Source organism: Phoenix dactylifera, chromosome 1, assembly GCF_051530095.1.
Source record: "Phoenix dactylifera cultivar Ajwa chromosome 1, Ajwa_hap1_PhDact_Kaust_v1.1, whole genome shotgun sequence".
NCBI classification, from domain to species: domain Eukaryota; kingdom Viridiplantae; phylum Streptophyta; class Magnoliopsida; order Arecales; family Arecaceae; genus Phoenix; species Phoenix dactylifera.
Window position 1 is genome coordinate 62,675,216 of NC_143190.1, and position 18,906 is coordinate 62,694,121.

General features: G+C 38.6%; 2 protein-coding genes across 2 annotated transcripts; both read left to right on the forward strand.

Annotated features, from left to right (window-relative positions):
• Positions 1-6,494: 6,494 nt before the first annotated feature.
• Positions 6,495-15,837, forward strand: LOC103713328 (isocitrate dehydrogenase [NADP]). Its single transcript, XM_008800216.5, has 16 exons — positions 6,495-6,725; positions 8,183-8,226; positions 8,387-8,496; positions 8,943-8,980; positions 9,100-9,177; positions 9,264-9,317; positions 9,399-9,500; positions 9,619-9,704; positions 9,803-9,906; positions 10,046-10,114; positions 10,232-10,347; positions 10,519-10,553; positions 14,660-14,802; positions 15,106-15,228; positions 15,336-15,437; positions 15,590-15,837. The coding sequence occupies exons 1-15, from the start codon at positions 6,677-6,679 to the stop codon at positions 15,418-15,420; spliced, it is 1,236 nt and encodes a 411-aa protein (XP_008798438.3). The 5' UTR covers positions 6,495-6,676; the 3' UTR covers positions 15,421-15,437; positions 15,590-15,837.
• A 1,485-nt stretch (positions 15,838-17,322) lies between these two features.
• Positions 17,323-17,838, forward strand: LOC103713327 (seed maturation protein). Its single transcript, XM_088709207.2, has one exon. The coding sequence runs from the start codon at positions 17,426-17,428 to the stop codon at positions 17,660-17,662; it is 237 nt and encodes a 78-aa protein (XP_088565333.1). The 5' UTR covers positions 17,323-17,425; the 3' UTR covers positions 17,663-17,838.
• The last annotated feature ends 1,068 nt before the right edge of the window (positions 17,839-18,906 follow it).

Here is an 18,906-nt window from a genome sequence, read left to right on the forward strand (position 1 = left end):
TGATCTAGAGTATTGAGCTGTTGGGTGGAATTTAGATTCGAGTTGGATTGCTCCAAAGAAATGGGAGTGGAATTTTTATTTTTTGTTAAGGTTTTTATTATACTGTGGGTATTTGTAAGGCTCTATGTCTATGGCAGCTAAAACAGTGCATTTTCACGTTAATTTACACTTTTTCCTGGTAGAGGTTCATTTCTCGATTGCGCGATTGATTACTTGGATTTGCCGAGGTTCGTGTAACGGTTGCTTTGCATCCTCCTATTGTTTGATGAGGTATGGAATATTCATAAATTCGTCTTAGATAGTGGGAAAAGATGAACTCGTTACCTATCGGGGCGAGGGAGATGCTTCATTTGATTCGGGGGATTCGCATGTGGAAGGAAAGTTTAGGCTACAAGATCAGAGTTGCTCGTGGATTTTTTTTCTTTCTTTCTTTCTTTCCTTCCTCCTGTAATTCTGACTGTCGTCTTCTTTGAAAATTTGCTCCTCGTTATGTAATATTATTTTTTTATTGTTCTCCGGTACTTGTTAGACTTCGATGGGAGATGACACCACTTGTCTCAATTTTTCTTTATAATCTCGTTCTACCAGTGGAAATTTCGTATGGAGGCTAATCTCTGCGCGGTTGCATGAGATTGGTTACTTCTTTCCTAGAGCAGGGATGTAGGACAAGCTAAGAATGGAGATATTTTTCTTCTTTTTTTTTTTTTTAACAAAGAGAAATGGAGAAGTCATAGATTAGTTTGGGTAAACTAGAAAGGTGGCCATGGCGGTCTTAAAGGCAAAACTTACAGTCCCACCTTGCGACGCCAGAGGCCGGAATCGGAATCTTCCGACGGCGGCGCCGGTAGGGGGTTCCACCGTGGAAAGATCCGGGCGAGCAATAAGGAAGCCACAGCTGCCATGTTGACTTGATCCGAGCCAGCCGCATGAGCTCCCAAGCAGCCAGGTATCCTGCAGCCCAAAACATCCTTCTCTGTGGAAATCGTGAGGTACTTCACTGATGAGCTTTAACTTTTAGTTTGTCAGGATGTGGATGGATTGACTTGGAAACGGGAGGACGATGGAAGATCTTGGAGTACTATATTGGAGAAACCTTTGAAGCGGGTCCTCATTCTACTTTGAGAACCCATGGCATGCATCTATAAGGAATTATAAACAATTAGCTCACAAACACATACTCTCTCTCCCCATATCTTCCATGGGAAGTCCTGAGCACCAATCAAGAGATGGTGACGATGGGCACCCACCAAGAGAAGGTAGTTCTTGAGCAAGGTGAGAAACCGAGCATACTTGGACATGGCATGTCTCGGGAGAATTGTGAGGATACATGTAAGACTGATCCTTGTGTAAGATTTGGATGGTGATGCTAACTTAACTAAGAATTATCAGACTCGGAAGCTTACGTACCATGATCCTTTAACGTCCACCAATTGCATCTGTCACGGTAAAGCAAAGCAGAGATGGTGTTGGATTTCGGATAGCGAGAGGCGTAAGATTTGGATAGCGTCAATAAGCAACGTAGCAAATACGTGAAGCACCGGCCAAATATTGAGGAGGGTGGCCTCGATAACGCTGCTGAGTTGGTAGGAGGAACAGCGCTAGGAGGAGCTTAGAGGTGTTGTGAGACAGAAAGTATATAGTGGCAACAACCTCACCGAGAACAAAAAGGCGAAGAGGGAAAGAGAGCTTCAAGAGAGGTTTATCACGTTATTTTCCGTCGTATCTGTGCGATGCTCAGACTGATATAGGAGGCTCTTGACGTCGACGTCGGAGATGCCCGTACGTCGTCGGAGATGCCTCTACAGCCACCGTCCCATGCTCCTCGCCTGTATGCTCGTGATCTTGTCGCGTGTTAGAGAGGGCAACGAAGAGAAGCCACGTCCATCATCTCTCCTGTTACGCATCGACATCGACAACTCTCTCTCTCTCTCTCTCTATCTATCTATCTATCTATCTCTATCTATCTATCTGTTCAATGCTATGTCATATCTAAGAGACTCATGACATCGCCGGAGACTCATGACATCGCCGGAGAAGCCCATGACGTCCAATGCCTCTGTTGCCGTCATTCCATGCCCGATGGACTCGGCTTCTCTCCGTTTCTCTCTAACGTGTGGTTAAGCGAGAGCCTTTTGATTCAGAAACCAGCAATCTTGCGTCTGTGCACTACAGAATCTTCAACTCTTACAAAAAAAAAAAAAAAACCCAAAAACCAAAAACCAAAAAAAAAACAATCAGGCTAAACTGCAAGAAAAGTTAAAGTTTAGAACCAATAGGCATGCCCTCCTACTAGGTTATGGAATTAAGCTGTAAAACTTAAATAGGGGAGAAAATTTGGCAGATGTTAGGTATATGCAATAGAAGTAAAAATAAATATAAATGTTGGTTTGATTTTTTTATTTTTTTGAATAGTGAGCGCTCGAATATAAATCTTCACAAAGCATGTGCACTTTTGGGCGTTAACTCGGTAAAGCTTGTACAAGTATGCATGACAATGGATGGTGTTAACATTTTTTTTTTTGATTTTTCATACAATAATAAATAGAGATAATGTCCCGAATGCTACTAAACCAAGCCATGATATTTTTACTTCTTGGAATATTGGAGACATTTAAAAGCAAATCTTTCTGAAAGTTGCAATGTATACTTGTAAAGTAATGTTTCATTGTTTGGTTAGCGGCTAGAATCAAATTACCTAAATGGCTTTATGCTATAAACTAAGATAATCTGCATTCTTCTATCTATATTGTTATAATATTTAATTTGGTCTTCGTATGATGTCTTATATTCTTATTTAATTATATAAGTTGTATATATAAGATGAATGTATAAAAGAGCAGGTTCTTTTAAAAAATTGATTACTTAAAATAAATAAACATATGAATTCTTTAAGTCTCTCAGGAATTTAAGTGTCGTCAATTTCTACAAATATAAAAAAATAAAAAATCTACATGTAAAGCGAAAATAATGAAAAGATGCCAACATTATTTTTTATGTTGTAATGCTGTTATAACAGTCATTAATTTAGTAATTATTTTAATACTTAAGTAAAAATTTATTTTTGGGCCAATTATAATCGTTATTGCTGTCAGTAACTGTTTCAGTCATCACTCTTTTCGTACATCCTCAAAAGAATGTTGTAAGTTCTCTTTTTCTCCTTCATTTGAGCAACGCCACGTGCATGTCACGCTCGGACACTGGCCGGGAATTTTCTCGGATCCGACGCCACCGAAACCGGAGAACGTGCGCCGGCGTCGCCTATCAGAACGAGAAAAAAGGCGCCGTCCAATGTCAACGGGAACGAGCGATATTTTCCGTCCGTGACGACCGACGCCTTGGTTATCCATTGGTTCCGGACAGGTGACCGTAACGGAATGAGAGCCGATCTCGATCAGACGGACAGTGCACTCGGTTGATACACTGGAAGATGTTGGAGTTGGTGTACCGAATTAAAAGCGGCGGGGATTGCCTGGCATCTAACCTAACGGACCAACCACGGGATGCCTCTTTTCTTGGTGGCTTGGGGCGGCTGGTCGCGGCAGTTGGGAGGGTTAGGTGTGGCAGGTACGCTTCCGGTCAAACCTCTAGATCCCTAGGGCTTGGAAACCGGCTAGCCTTAATCAAATTACTAAAACACCCTTAGCATAGGGTTTTCAATAGTTTTCTTTTTCATAAATATCCTCCCACGTACTAGATTTTACATAAATATCCTTCCAAAGAGGAGGAGAAGAAGAAGAAGAAGAAGTAGAAGAAGAAGAAGAGGAGGAGGAGGAGGAGGAATAAGAGGAGGAGGAGGAGGAATGAGAAGAAGAAGAAGAGGTAGGAGCAGGGAAGTAGAAGAAGATGGAGAAGTAAAAGAAGAAAGAGAAGAAGAAGAAGGTGAAGAGAAGGAGGAGGAGAAGAAGAAGAAGGAGGAGAAAAAGAAGGAGGAGAAGATATTTATATGTATACCTTCATAAAACATTTGTTTTACTATTCTATTTTTTTATTTTTATCTTTATTTTTGTATATATACCCACGCCATCTAACATTATTATAAAATTAACAGTTTCAAATTAAAATAACTAAAATATGCTTAATGGATAGATGTGGGAAAAAAAATTTTATAAGGCAAACGTGATAGAGGACAAAAAAGTAATTTCAAAATTTTATTTTATTTTTAATTAAAATAAATATGGTTTTTATTAACGGTGTTAGAAGAACGTTATATGAGGGGCATTTGTGCAAAAATAGTATTTTATAAGGGTATAAAAATAAATATAAATTTGAAGAGGGTATTCATATATATTTAAATTTTTAGAAAGATAATAATATAAAAATCCTTTTCGATAAGATGCACAGGACAGCTATATATTAAGTATGCTATTTCAATGCAAAACCCATTCAGCATATCAAATGTTGTTATTTTTGTACTGTATATCAATTCGGTACTGATATAATATAATATATTACATATCATCTGATTCTATGTGATATTACCGTACCTTGCTATAGATGATAATAATCAAGTGTTTTACATACCTAATGCATGATCTCCGTGTCATTCACATTAGATTTACTTCTTTATTTGTACTTTTCACAAATTAAAAGTTATTCAGAATAGGAATGATTGATGATTAAATGTTCGCAAATCTTATATTGAATAAGATCGACAGAGATCTGAGAGTTTGCTTATAGTACCAATATTCAGTATATTTTCTGTAATTGATTTGCCATTAAGAACGAGGTAAGGAGAAAACAATGAACTATTCCTCGGCACGACCTTCTATAAACTGGAACTTGGGGCAGAGTTGCCAACCTCAGCATTCCTACTTCTTTGCAGGTCCTACGGTGGAGTGGAGCTGGGGGATAGAGATGAGATCCCCCAGAGTTCATATTTTAGTAGTTGTGGAAGACATGAACAGTGGAGTCTGATGCTAATTTATATCAACTGAGTTGATTTATTTCTGTTTGATAAAATCTAAAAGGTTTTTCTGACCTCACAAAATCTTGGCAAGCTACCTAAAATGTTATGCACAATGGTTTTTATAGGCATGCCCATCAAAGATACCCAAGAAAAAGGCTGAAAATGGATAGGATATTAGTTTAATTCATAACGATATTTGTTTTTGTCCGGTAAATAGAATGCAAAAATGGTTATTAATTGAGTGCTAATTTTTTCACCCATATTTATTTTCAGGAAACTTCAATACGAAATGGATACCAATAGATAGAACTATTAATACAAATATAAATCAATTAGTGCTGTAGGTACGCATTTTTCATTTTATAAACTTTTAATTATTTCTAAGTACATAAACATCCCCATTTTTTCTATTACTGTTCAAAAATAAACAAAAATCTAACATAGAAAAATAATAAAACTATAACTGCATCCACTTGATCATCTGACATTTTTTGTGGATCCTAATAATTATATTAAGTTTTGGATTAAAAAACTCATTCTCAAGGTTGCAATCAACCAAATAAAAAATGTCACTATATCAAAAGATCAAATAAAAAATAAACTGATATTTTCATTTATTTTCCATTAGAGTTTATGAAATTTATATAAAACTAAACAGAAATATAGATAGAATTGAATATTCTGATACAGATTGGACATTAGTATACATATATGCTTTTCTTTTTTTGTAGGTCGTGTATATGCTTTTGTTTGTTTGATAATAATATATATGCTTTTCTTTGATAGGCATAATCATGATTGCATATATCAGTTTGTATCCATGTTTGGATAGATTTGAATATAGAAATGAATATGGATGCATAAGATAAGATCCATTTGCACTCAATGAATTTACTTATCTCTGCTGTCTTATGTGGAACCTAAATCTTTCATCCATGGCAAAGGTGTGCATAAATCGAGCATCAAAACTATAAAATGCGTGCCCAAGAAAACAATTCCTATTTACCACAAATAAAATTATAATTATTAATATCTTCATGTAACACTTGTTTGATTTGATTGACTAATCATCAACACCATGGACTGTACAATCTTTGCATCAAGTGGCGGAGGAAAACCTTTTTGCATGGCTGTTTAGTGTCATGCAACATTCTTCTTATTTTGACGTATATGTTAAACCTACTTTTACGCAGGCATGTAGATACTTCATAATGTTTTGGAATTTTTGTTTTTTTTTTTTTAGCTTTTAAACATTTGGCAGGGTAATGTGTGGCTTGATTGGTTCCAAGCTATTCATCCATGTCTTAGGTTCAAAAAAATCTTTTGTTCTCTCATAATATTAAATTTATCCATGTCTAATTGCACCAATTTATCCATCCCGTTTCAGAATATCCTCAGTCCATATTTTGGGCCCATCATTTGTAACCAAGACCCAAAGCGGGCAGTCAGCCCAGTTCCATAACAGGAAAAAAAAAAAGAAAAAGAAGAAGAAAGAAAAAGGGAAAAACGCCGAGAAGACACATTGACTGTAGATTAAGCAACAACTGGGGCCATTTAGAAAAGCTACCTAGCCGGAAATTGAGAAACCGACACGTGTCGGTTGCCTGTGTCTCAGCCTCTGTGACGCCCATAGTTTTCCAAGTAATATTCCCTCTCAGCCCTTTTCCGTGACCATAAATTTGGTTCTCCTTTCGCGTTTCTTCCTCCTCTCCTTCTCCGATCTCCGCTTCTCTTCCTCGCTGCACCACCAGGTTCCCCACCTCCAGGAAAATGGCGTTCGATAAGATCAAGGTCGCCAACCCCGTTGTGGAAATGGACGGTGAGCAACCCTTCTGTTCCACCTCCATCTCCCATCTCAGCCGTTCCCTATATTTTAACTCCTTCACTTCTTCTTTTTTTTTTTTCTCTTTAGTTATTGCTTTTGTTTCCTCGTTCTTTTTTAGATCCGATTCACGTTTAGACTTCCTGATGCACGGTTTCCAGCATCACCCGTCATCGGATCCGTGCTCTCTTGTATTTCCAGATTGTTGGTGTTTGTTTGACTTTATTGTTATTATTTATGAATGATAGATAATAGTTTGTTTAGTTTATTTTCTTATGATCGTTTATCTATTCATTTATGTTAGATGTCTGATTCTATGGTTTTCAAACGATCTCGGTGCTTCTTTATAGTGATTTTTGCTGAATCTAATCAGACGCGATCTCTGTTTTTTTTTTTACTTTTTAGCTGTCTGTCTCGATACGTATTGATTGAAAGCTTTTCGCGCTGTTGGGAATGAGTTTTCAGTGGACATCTTAAAAATTTGGGGAGGTTGATCTGATGTTGAGGGATCCCAAATGGTTATTTTTTTTTGGTGATTAGTTGATTTCCGAAGTTAGATTTATATGGTTATGGTTGTCACAACTAGTGTTCAGTTGCGTTTCCATTGACTATATGGGGTTTAGGGTTTAGGATGCTGGATCGGTAATAAATTTTAGTCCGGGAAATGGATCTGGAGTATATATTAGGAAGCAACAATTAGATTTTAGGGAAGCAAGCGACAGCATAGGTAAATTAAGTTGGGAATTTTGTTTGGCATGCTGTTATGCTTTTCAACATTTGTTGCTTTGATATCGAGGTTAAATTCATAATGTAACTTTGATAGAACAGATGAATAGATTTTGGGAAGATGATCTGCAATGTGTTCACCGCCATGTTCGTGAGACTTTGATCATAATTCTAAAAGTAGTTTGGACCATGGTTTTAAATCCCGGTGGGATGGGGTGTCTCAGCAATCCGGTCCCATTCATATGAGAAAATGGGAACTTGGATGTGGTAGGTCTCTGAAACCCATCTATATGGGGAAAGAAGAAGAAAGATGAAAAAAAAAGAAAGGAAAGAAAGAATAAGAAAAGGAAAAAAAAGAAATGAAGGGAGGGGAACAAAAGGAAAGAAAGGAAGGAAGCAAGAAGGGTAAGAAAGAAGAATAATAAAAAAAGGTAAGAAACAAGAAAGGGGGAACAAAAAGAAAGAAATGAACAAAATATGATGTATGATCTGGCAACTAAACTAACTGCAAATATGCTATGAACATCAATCACATGCCTTCTAAGAAAGAAACATTTATCGCCCTTCACCCCGAAAAGCAGCTTCTGCTGATCAGCAAAAAAAAAAGGCCCAGAAGAATAGAAGATACTATAAATGATGCATTTGTTAGCTGTCCAGTTATTGATGTGCTTGTGTTATCCATGTATTAAGTGAAGTCTGACATCACTGTTTATTATTCTGTGGTACAGGGGATGAAATGACTCGAGTCTTTTGGAAATCAATCAAAGAGAAGGTGATTGAGGAAATTTTCAATTGTTTAAATCCATTTGGTATTCTGTACCTTTTTTCTATTTGTTTTTCCTTGAATATTATGCTGTAATTTTTTTTTTTTTGTTATAACAATTTTTAAATATTAATTTTTACTGAAACTGATCCTTTGATGGATCTTGCAGCTAATTTTTCCATTCTTGGACTTGGATATAAAATACTTCGACTTAGGCCTACCTAATCGTGATGCAACTGATGATAAAGTTACAGTAGAAAGTGCAGAAGCTACTCTCAAGTAAGCATACTCCTTTCAAGTTAGGAGACGTCATTTGCAGTTCTTTCATCTACCGCTGAAATAATTTTTCTCTTCTCCGCTTTTTGAACCAGTGCATATTGTCATAAGATTGAAATGCCTTCCTCCATCCATGGATGCCATCTCTTTTTTATTTTCTGTCTTATTGATGGTAGTGGTTGTGGCTTTGATTTGTTCCAGCTTTTTGCTTAAAATTGGAAACTTCGGCTTGCTTGAAATTCAATTTCATTGCTTTCCTCACGAACTACAATAATATTATGGATGTTTTAGAGTTTTTCCCCTCACTTCATGTCCCCTGATTTAAATAGAGTTGCTGAGGATGGTTTCCTGATAATGCTTGCAGCAATATATATTCCCATGACTATATCTATCTTTCCATAGTTTTTATGTCTTCACATTGAACTCAAATTTGTGTTATTCGATTGCAGATATAATGTAGCAATCAAATGCGCAACAATTACTCCTGGTAAAATTCACCTCCGTAACATCTTGCTACATGCAGAAGCAATGACATAATTATGCATGTTATTATTGATGATTACATCTAAATTTGTTTGTTGGCAAAAAATTTTAAAAACATGACAGATGAAGCTCGGGTGAAGGAGTTTAACCTAAAATCCATGTGGAAGAGCCCAAATGGGACAATCAGGAACATCCTAAATGGTTAGTCAATATTCCACAATTGCATCTTAAATGTCAACAGTGACTGGGGTAGCTCATATTTGTCTTAACACTTGTTTTGGTTGCAGGTACGGTGTTTAGAGAGCCGATTATCTGTAAAAACATTCCACGACTGATTCCAGGTATTGTAAAAATGATGTCCCGTCTTGGGCTTGTGTAACTATGCCATATATGTCCGCCTAACCCTCTTTTATTGTTCTCAGGATGGACAAAGCCCATATGCATCGGAAGGCATGCATTTGGTGATCAGTACCGAGCAACTGATGCGGTTATCAAAGGGCCTGGCAAGCTCAAATTAGTATTTGGTACGAATAATCATGGTTCATGAATTTATTGTGTTATTTTCATGACACTTTGAGTTTTCTTCTTTTACTTCCCTCTATTAGTTTCCGTAACCCTTTTACCCTATTTGTTCTCTTCCAGAGGGAAAAGAAGAGGAGGTTGAACTAGAGGTATACAACTTCACTGGTGCTGGAGGAGTTGCATTATCCATGTATAATACAGATGAGGTGAACATGTAACCTTTTTTATTCCATTGATGATGTTCTCTTAACTGAATAGCATCTTTTCCCTGCTAATATTGTTCTTTGTCACATGTTCTGTACAGTCAATTCGTGCTTTTGCTGAAGCTTCAATGGCTACTGCTTACCAGAAGAAGTGGCCACTTTATCTTAGCACCAAAAATACTATTCTGAAAAAATACGATGGAAGGTATGCACTATAGTGAGCATCTCTTACACATTTATCAAACTAACGTCTCAATTTTGGCCTTATAGATGTTTCACCTCCTAAATGTGCAGAAATTATTTGGGCTTACTGTTTTTGTTGCATAATTAATTCCATTCTGCAGGTTTAAGGACATTTTCCAGGAGGTGTATGAAGCTGAATGGAAATCCAAGTATGAAGCTGCAGGAATCTGGTGAGCTGTCTCCAAATGTTTAGCATCATCAGCACATTCAAATCTTTGTAGTTTGATTTTTTTTTGACTGTATAAATCTTTGTAGTTTGTATCTCATGGTATTATGATATTTAACAGGTACGAACATCGCCTCATTGATGACATGGTTGCGTATGCACTTAAGAGTGAAGGTGGTTATGTATGGGCTTGCAAGAATTATGATGGAGATGTACAGAGTGATTTCTTAGCTCAAGGTTCGAATTCTGTAAATCATCATCCATCATATTAAGCACTTTGTTTTAAAAAGATATGTTTTAGTGCAGAAAAGAAAAGTAGTTCTCATAAACTAGTTACTGATAAATTTTGAAAACCAAAGTTAGGATTAGTATGTGCTCATCATCAGATGTTCTTCCCTGTGTTTTCAGGTTTTGGATCTCTTGGTCTGATGACGTCAGTACTGGTATGTATCTTCATAGCAATCTTGGCGTGCTTCTGTGGGAAATGTTTGTCTTGTCCTTAAATTACTGTAAACATAGGTTATGTTGAAATTAATACATGGTAGGGGTAGCATGCCTGGTAGTTTTAGAATATGTATTGCAAACTGTGTTTACCTAGTGTGGCAAGGGCTTTAGAGGGTTGTAAAGAAGAAAAAATATTGCCCTTTTATGGTTGAAATGCAGTCAAGCATTCTAAACTCAGTACATAAATGCATAATAATCAACTTTCTATGTTAATTTTTAGGGGAAACTAATGGCCGGTCCATTCTTTGACCGGACTCTAAGTTTTAATTCCTGTTGAGTGGTTGTTTAACAACTGGTCCGGCTATATTTCGATATTCCATCATGAGACGAAAATACCCTCATAAATTCGCTCTTCCTCTCTTCCACGAATAGCGACCTCTTCTACAGTAAGGCCGAGGGGTGCGTCATCAGGCACCTCGGCCTCCTTCCAGCGCCGCCGGCCACGGGCCGGCCCCCTCCCGTGGTTGCCACAACCCGGCCTCCTTCCAGCGCCGCCGGCCTCGTAGGAGGAGAAGAAAGGAGAAAAAGGGAGAAGGGAGGCCATGCTGCGGCCACCGTCGGCCTCGGCCCCGCCCCCTTCTGCGCTGCTGGGAATGCATCCGCCCTCACGGTGGGGAGGTGCCGAAGAAGAGGAAGAAGAAAGGGGTGCCCTCTTGCGTCCTGCAGTCGCCGCCGGCCACGACCCGGCCCCCTCCCGCGTCCACCGCGGCCCGACCCCTTTCCGGCATCTCCGGCCTTGCGAGAGGGGAAGACTTTGCTGTTGGCCAACTACGGCCGCCGCCGGCTGTGGCCCGGTCCCCTTCCGTGGCTCCCTCCTGCGGCTGCCACGGCCCGGCCCCCTTCCGGCGCCGCCGGCCTCGCGGGAGGAGAAGAAAGAAGGGAAGAAGAGAAGAAAAAGAAAAGAAAAAGAAAAAAAAGAAAACAAGGAAAGAAAAAGAAGAAAAAAAGAAAAATAAATAAATAAATACATAAATAAATATATATATGAATGAACGAATATATAAATAAATAAATAAGATAATAAATAAATATATTGTAATGAAATAAAATAATGAATAAATGAATGAATAAATAAATAAAGCTGTCGCGGCTGCCGCTGATCGCGGCCAGGCCCCCTCCTGCGGCCGCCATGGCCCGACCCCCTTTTGGCGCCACCGACCTCGCGGAAGAAGAAGAAAGAAGAAAAGAAAAAAAGAAGAAAAAAAAGAAAAAAAGAAATATATAAATAAAAGAATAAATGCATAAATATATACATATATATGAATGAACGAATAAATGAATAAATAAGATAATAAATAAATATATTTCAATAAAATAAAATAATGAATAAATAAATAAATAAACAAAAAGAAAAATAATGAGTGAGTGGCAAATAATTTGATCTTTATGATATTGATAGGTACAGTAGATTTGTCACCATTGCAATTAGTTAAGTAAGCTTGGAATTCAGTCATATAGTCTTGAACACGGTTAACTCACCATTGCAATTAGGTTAGTAAGTTTGGTACACGGGTAATATAACATGGCACATATTTAAGTAAGCTTGTCACGCAGTTAATCAATGTTTGAACACTCAATCTGGCCTAGCACACAGTTAAATCTTCTAAGCTTGAAACACACTTAATCTAGCCTGGCATACATTTAAATCATCTTGAAACACAGTTAAATCTTCTCTGCACACAGTTAAGTTAAGATGGCTCAACGTTGCAAAAGTTTGAAATCAATTAACTCTTTTTGGAGCAGTTAATTTTTAACTTAACTGTATGCAGAGAAAATTTAACTGTGTAGAGAAGACTTAATTGTGTGCAGAGACGATTTAACTGTGTGCAGAGAAGATTTAAGTGTATTTTGGGCTAAATTAAGTGTTCCAAGATTTCTTAACTTTGTGCCATGCTAGATTAAGTATGTTCTAAGCTTAACTGTGTGCCAAGCTAAATTAAGTGTTCAAACATTGATTAACTGCATGCCAAGCTTACTTAAAATATGTGCTATGCTATATTACTTGTGTACCAAGCTTACTAACCTAATTACAGAGAAAACTTAACTATGTGCAGAGTAGATTTAAATGTGTTTCGGGCTAAATTAAGTGTGTTTCAAGATTTTGTGCTATGCTAGATTAAGTGTGTTCCAAGCTTACTGTGTGTCGAGAAGACTTAACTGTATGCCAGGCTAGATTAAGTGTTTAACATTGATAAACTGTGTCAAGCTTACTTAAATATTTGCCATGCTGTATTACCTGTGTACCAAGCTTACTAACCTAATTGCAATGGTGAGTTAATTGTGTTTGCGACTATATGAACTGAGTCCCAAGCTTACTTAACTAATTGAAATGGTGACAAATCTACTGTACCTATCAATATCATAAAGATCAAATTATTTGCCACTCACTCATTATTTTTTTTAATTTATTTGGTAATTTGTTATTTTATTTCATTGAAATATATTTATTTATGCATTTATTTATTCGTTCATATATATATATATATATTTATGCATTTATTTGTTTATTTATTTATTCTTTTCTTTTTTTTCTTTTCTTCCTTTTTCTTTTCTTTTCTTCTTTTTCTTTTCTTTTCTTTTTCTTTTCTTTTTTCTTCTCTTCTTCCCTTCTTTCTCCTTTCTTCTTCATTCTTCTCCCTCGAGGCTGGCGGCACCGGAAGAGGGTCGGGTCGTGGCCGGCGGTGCCGGAAGAGAGTCGGGCTGTGGCTGGCGGCGCCTGCAGCAGCTGCGCTTCCCCACCTTTCTTCTCCCGCGATGTTAGCCGGCGGCCGCGGGAGAGGGCCCGGGAGGGACCCAGGCCATGGCTGGTGGCGCCTGCGGCAGCCGTGGTGGAAGCGGCCCAGCCTTCTCTTCTTTTCTTCCCATTTCCTCTTTCCTTCACCTGCGATTCAAGGGAGAGCTTCCCTCATCGGAGTGCCCGAGAGGGGGCTGGGCTGTGGCTGGTGGCGAACGCAGCTATCTAGTAGCAGCCGTGGCGGCTGCAGCCTGGCCGTTGCGGCCGACCCCTTTTTTCTTCCTCTTCTTTGGTGGGAATGGGGGATCAGCACCTCCCCATCGTAGGGGTGGGGGCATTTTCGGCATTTTCTTTCAAAATAAAATGCTCTCAAAGACCGGAAATTAAACTTAGTAAAGTTGTTGGACCGAAAATTTTAGTTATGGTCAACGGAGACTTTTTGTTATACCAGGGTCTTTCGGAGGGTGGGGAATTAATTACCTATATTTTTTATGGTAGGAACTTCCCTATCGCGTGTTTTTGTTGTTTTTTGTCTGGACTATTTAAGTCTTTTTTCTGATGTTGTGTTTACATTTATTTTGGGTTTGGGAATTGTAATGGGTGCTTAGTAAGTTGTGTTTCTAGTTGTGTTTGCATTTATTTTGGGTTTAGGAATTGTAATGGGTGCTTAGTAAGTTGGAGCATAATTAATGCTTAGACTAGTATAAATAGACCATGTAGTAGATGGTGAAGGGCAGATTATGATTACTAAATTATATGATATATGAGATAGCTTGAGCTTGTGGCTTATTTTATCCATCATCTTCTCTTGTTGTGAATGATTGTTCATCCATTTATCCTTTTTATTTGGCCTTTCTGCCCCCCCCTCTTCCTCTCATCACTTTTCTACTTAGATATTACTGCTGTATAGCCTATGCTGTTCAGATCTAATGTGTATTTGATCAAAGAAGATATTTCAGTATGTGCAAGAAAAGAAGCAATTTCAATATGTACTGGTTTTCATGGCTTTGTTTTTATGGAGGGTGAGTTTTGTAAGGGGCTAGAGCATATCTTATGGGATTGGTCTTCCTGTGAACTGAATGATCATCTAATTCAACTATACTCCTTAGAAGTGGTGATTAGTTATATGAAACACAGTGAACCTGTAAATGTCAAACTTTCCATTGCTTTTGACAATTTTCTATCTTTAACCCTGTCTAGTTCGTGGTGGTTATGCTGACACTTCATGCTGGGGACTTGTTTTTTGTCTGAAGTGCTGGTGCTATAAGTGATGCTAATCTAGAGTATGATTGAAATTTTTCTTTCTTCTAGGTGTGCCCCGATGGAAAAACTATTGAAGCTGAAGCTGCGCATGGCACTGTAACCCGTCATTATAGGGTTCACCAAAAGGGAGGTGAAACCAGTACAAATAGCATTGCTTCAATCTTTGCTTGGTCACGAGGGCTTGCACACAGGTACCTTTGGCTTCCTTTTGAATTACGGTTGTGGTCATAACTGCAAGCACAAACTTGAAAGATTGCTTTTATGTATCTTTTCATATTCCATATAGTTAATATATACTTAAGTTCAAGAATCTGTAAGGTCTTCATTTTTTTTTCTCTGTACTAGAGAAACTCGATCTGTATCTTTATGATTTGTAACAGTCAGCCAATTAAGTAACCATATTCCATTTCAGGAGCACTATGCTTGCCTAGGTTTCAGCTTACATCAATTTAATGAAAATTCTGAATTTCACAATATTTTTGGTTTTTCAACAGAGCAAAGCTAGATGAAAATGCTAGACTACTTGATTTTACTGAGAAACTGGAAGCTGCTTGTGTTGGAACTGTGGAGTCTGGAAAGATGACCAAAGATCTTGCAATCCTCAATCATGGACCCAAGTACCTTCCGACTTATGTCACCTCTGCTGTTTCTACAATGTTACCTTTCTTTTGTTTTAAACCATGAAAATTAAATAATGTTGTGCAAACCTTTTCATCTCATGCAGGGTGACTAGAGACCACTGGCTGAACACTGAGGAGTTCATTGATGCAGTGGCAGAGGAGCTGAGAGCAAGACTCTTGGGCAAATGAAAGTTTGTAAACTCTCGGTAACATACTTTGATTTTTTTCACTCTTGTGAGCTATTTTTTTCCATTTGTCACTGATGTGGTAGTTGCTTCTGGTTTCTCTTTTGAGTGTGCCCTTCATGTTGCGGGTTGTAATATTGATTGATTTTCTGCTGCTTTTTTATTGATTGCAGATCTGGGTAGGGCCAACATGCAGAAAGTGATTCTTCCACTGTGATGGAAAGGTTTTTGATAATAAATAAGGGAAACATTTGTCAGTCTCCATTGATTCAGGGAACTGGATTGTTAATTTTTGGAGAGAATTTTCTGTGCTTTAGATGCAAAAGTTAATGTTTCACTGGAACTCAAGAATTATTTAGCAGCACTCTCTCATCCAATTTGTGACAGTAACTCCATAATTGAATTGATCTTGTACTCTCAAGTGGACGGTGCAATTTTCTGATGCACTATTTGGTAACTGACACCTCTCTTGGATGCTGGGTTGTATGCTGGAAAATGCTAGAGCCTCTCCTATTCAAGGATAGTTTTGTTAGAGATTCATAACAGTAGTAAGTTTTCTTGCGGAGGACTGGTGCTATATATTAATTGACAACATTAATATGGAACTTGATATTTATTATGACATGGAGCATATGTATATGCGGGAGCTTTCCAGTCGTCAGTCATCAGATCCTAACAATGATAGCTATGGTAGGCCAGAGAGAGATTATCCAAGTTATTAGGGCAATACAATCTATATTATCATAATAACCTTCTTCCAAGTGAGACTATGTCTTAAATTTTCATTTTTTTAATCTTTAAATAAGTGATCAGGAGTTTAGATGCTCTTTCTATAGCATGTACTCTTGCTATTTGCTCTAGGGGGAAAAGAACTTGTAGATCATGTGAAGCATTTATGAGGCACAAATCCTATAGAAATATTCAAATAGGTTCGATTTTTACTGAATTTTCAGTTCAATTCTATTGGAATATTCAATCAGACTTTAATGAGTAGTTTTTTGGGATTTGGATTTTTTGGAACGTGGCTTTGAACAGCAGCAGCAGACGCATTGTTTTACTCTAGTAATCGTGTTTTATCAGCATGCCTTACCGTCGCTCTCTCTTGGGAGTTGCTTTTTCCTTTTTCTGATCATGTATCTGGCTGAATCAAGGTTACCTTAACAACTGGGATTTTCAATTCATATTTTGCCTGAAAATGTAGGGGCTCAGCGGAGAAGATATCATCCAAAAATTTTGAACAGGATACTCAAGTGTGGACAGAAGTCCACTTCCTATTGGGAAGAAGGTGACTTGCAACCTGAAGAAACCTTCATAAATTCTGAGTATCATGCCGCTGTCCTTCTCAATCCAATAAGGCGAATTCAATGCATCAAATGATGAGCCTTATCATCTCAGAGGATTTGTCATCACTTGAAGCAGATTGAATGTTATGCCAAGCTCAACACATGATGGCAAGGAACTGCCAGAGGCGGCCTACACCACCATTATGAATCATAAAATGCATCAGTTGGCCAGACACAGATTCAAGTTCCGGTCGATGCTCTCTTGGGCTTCGTTGCAAGTTTATCAGTAGATAGAATACTGTTGTCTGAAACTATATTCTACTTTTTACCGAGTAGACAATGAAGGAATTGTCACAATGGGCTTCCTGCTTGTCCTAGCCAAAACAGTAGCACATTTCCAATGTCCAATCCCCGGGTGGCTGGATTTCTGGATAAGGGTCATCTCGTGGCCTCCAAGTATAATAATATCATCTAATGCCTAAATCCTTAGCTGTTATCCACGTGTTACCAAGAGCTTCGTCCATATTATTTAGTGCCACGGCTCGCGTGCACGTGTCATTGCCCATGCATCAACGTGGCCAAAAATGCTAGCCTCTCTCCGAGTATAAATTCCGAAGAAAAAGCCTCAAACGGCTCTCTGCTTCATCGGCATCACCGTCTGAGCTCAGGGGAGGAGTTCGTGTGTAAAGCTCAGGGTAAAGCACGGAGATACAGAGAGATCAAGTTATGTCAGGGGCGCAAGGAGCACAGCCCAAGGGGTCGATGACGGCGACGACATACGAGTCGGTGCAGGGAGGAGAGAACAGGACGAGGACGGACCTCCGCTCCGACAAGGACGAGGGCCCCATCCAGATCGACAAGCTCCAGGACAAGGTCGATGATGCCGCCGGCAAGGGTGGCCCCGTGTTTGGTGCCGGTAAGGAGGAGGGCAAAACCGACCTCGGCGTCTCCGGCACCGGGTGAACAACTAAAAGGCTTCTGCAAGGGTCGATGCTCGTAACGAAGATGCTTTCGGTTATTACTCGTTAATTATAGTAGCCTGCTTGTAATAAAGCTAGTTCAGAGACTGGAAGTTATAGAAGAGGAACGTAATAAACTCGCCACCTCCATTTTGAACGTCGCACCACTCTCGTTTCTTTTGTGCTTGTGTTTGTAATGCAAGTTTGTCTTCTTGAGCGATTTTTGGAAGACGGACAATTGAAAACAGTCGCAATAGTAGGGCCAAATCACCACTACGCCCACATTGTGGGCTTAATTCGGTTTAATTCATCGTGTATGATAAGTTAGTCTGGTTCCCTCATTATTTTTCCCATGTCCGAAGAATAGCATATATAATGATGTGCACCTATCTCCCTAGTTACATCAAGTTCATCCAAACAGTTTGGTAGAAAAAGAAGAAAAATTTTAAATTTTCGTGCCATTCACAATAGACAAGTCTTCACCACATTGTATGTACAGTATAAAGTAAAATTTAATCAATACTTTCCAGGTATCAAAATTATCGCACAATTAAAACTCAACTAACTGATCCATGATCTAAAAATTGACCCCATGCCACAGCCGGCAACCTAATTTCTCAGGAGGCAGTGGAGAAGGATAGAAACGGGTAGAGGCCGATGAAGAGGAGGAAGATGGGGCAAAAAGGTAGCAGACGGCAACAGTAGATATAGGGCGGTAAAGACGGATAAAGGGGAAGGAGGCGGGGTGATGCGGCAAAACTAGATATGGCCACCTGAAGCTCAGAGATCGAAGAAGAGAATGGTAATGGAATAATGGAGACGGGGAGAAAGGGCGAGCATCATAGCAGCGGAACCGAGGTTGGAACCAGATAGGAGGGGAAGAAGAGGCTTGGGTTGGAAAAGTTGTAGACGTAGCCAGAAGAAGAAGAGAGGAAAATGGAACACCTGATAATGGAATTATTATTTTATAAAATGATAATTGATAATTGTTGCTCCAACCATCCACAGACACATCTTAGTTTCAAGGAAAATAAATACATAAATATTTCATTACCGTCACTCTAGTAATATTACATAAATTGTTTAAGGGAGCCGATCCAGCTCAATCAATCGCAGGGATATGAATAAGCCTTTTTCAAGATTTTCAAGCCGACTAGGCTCGCGCGTTTATAATAGTCGATAAGATTTCTCAAAAATAGTAGGCAAAAAATAAAAATAAAAAATCACATTAGTCTTCAACATCTTCAG

Excerpts from the sequence above, each read along its gene's own strand:
- LOC103713327 (XM_088709207.2), top strand. The coding sequence starts at position 17,426 with ATGTCAGGGGCGCAAGGAGCACAGCCCAAGGGGTCGATGACGGCGACG.
- LOC103713328 (XM_008800216.5), top strand. The coding sequence starts at position 6,677 with ATGGCGTTCGATAAGATCAAGGTCGCCAACCCCGTTGTGGAAATGGAC. Across the intron at positions 8,227-8,386 it reads GGAAATCAATCAAAGAGAAG|CTAATTTTTCCATTCTTGGA; the intron begins GTGATTGAGGAA and ends TGGATCTTGCAG. Across the intron at positions 8,497-8,942 it reads AGTGCAGAAGCTACTCTCAA|ATATAATGTAGCAATCAAAT; the intron begins GTAAGCATACTC and ends ATTCGATTGCAG.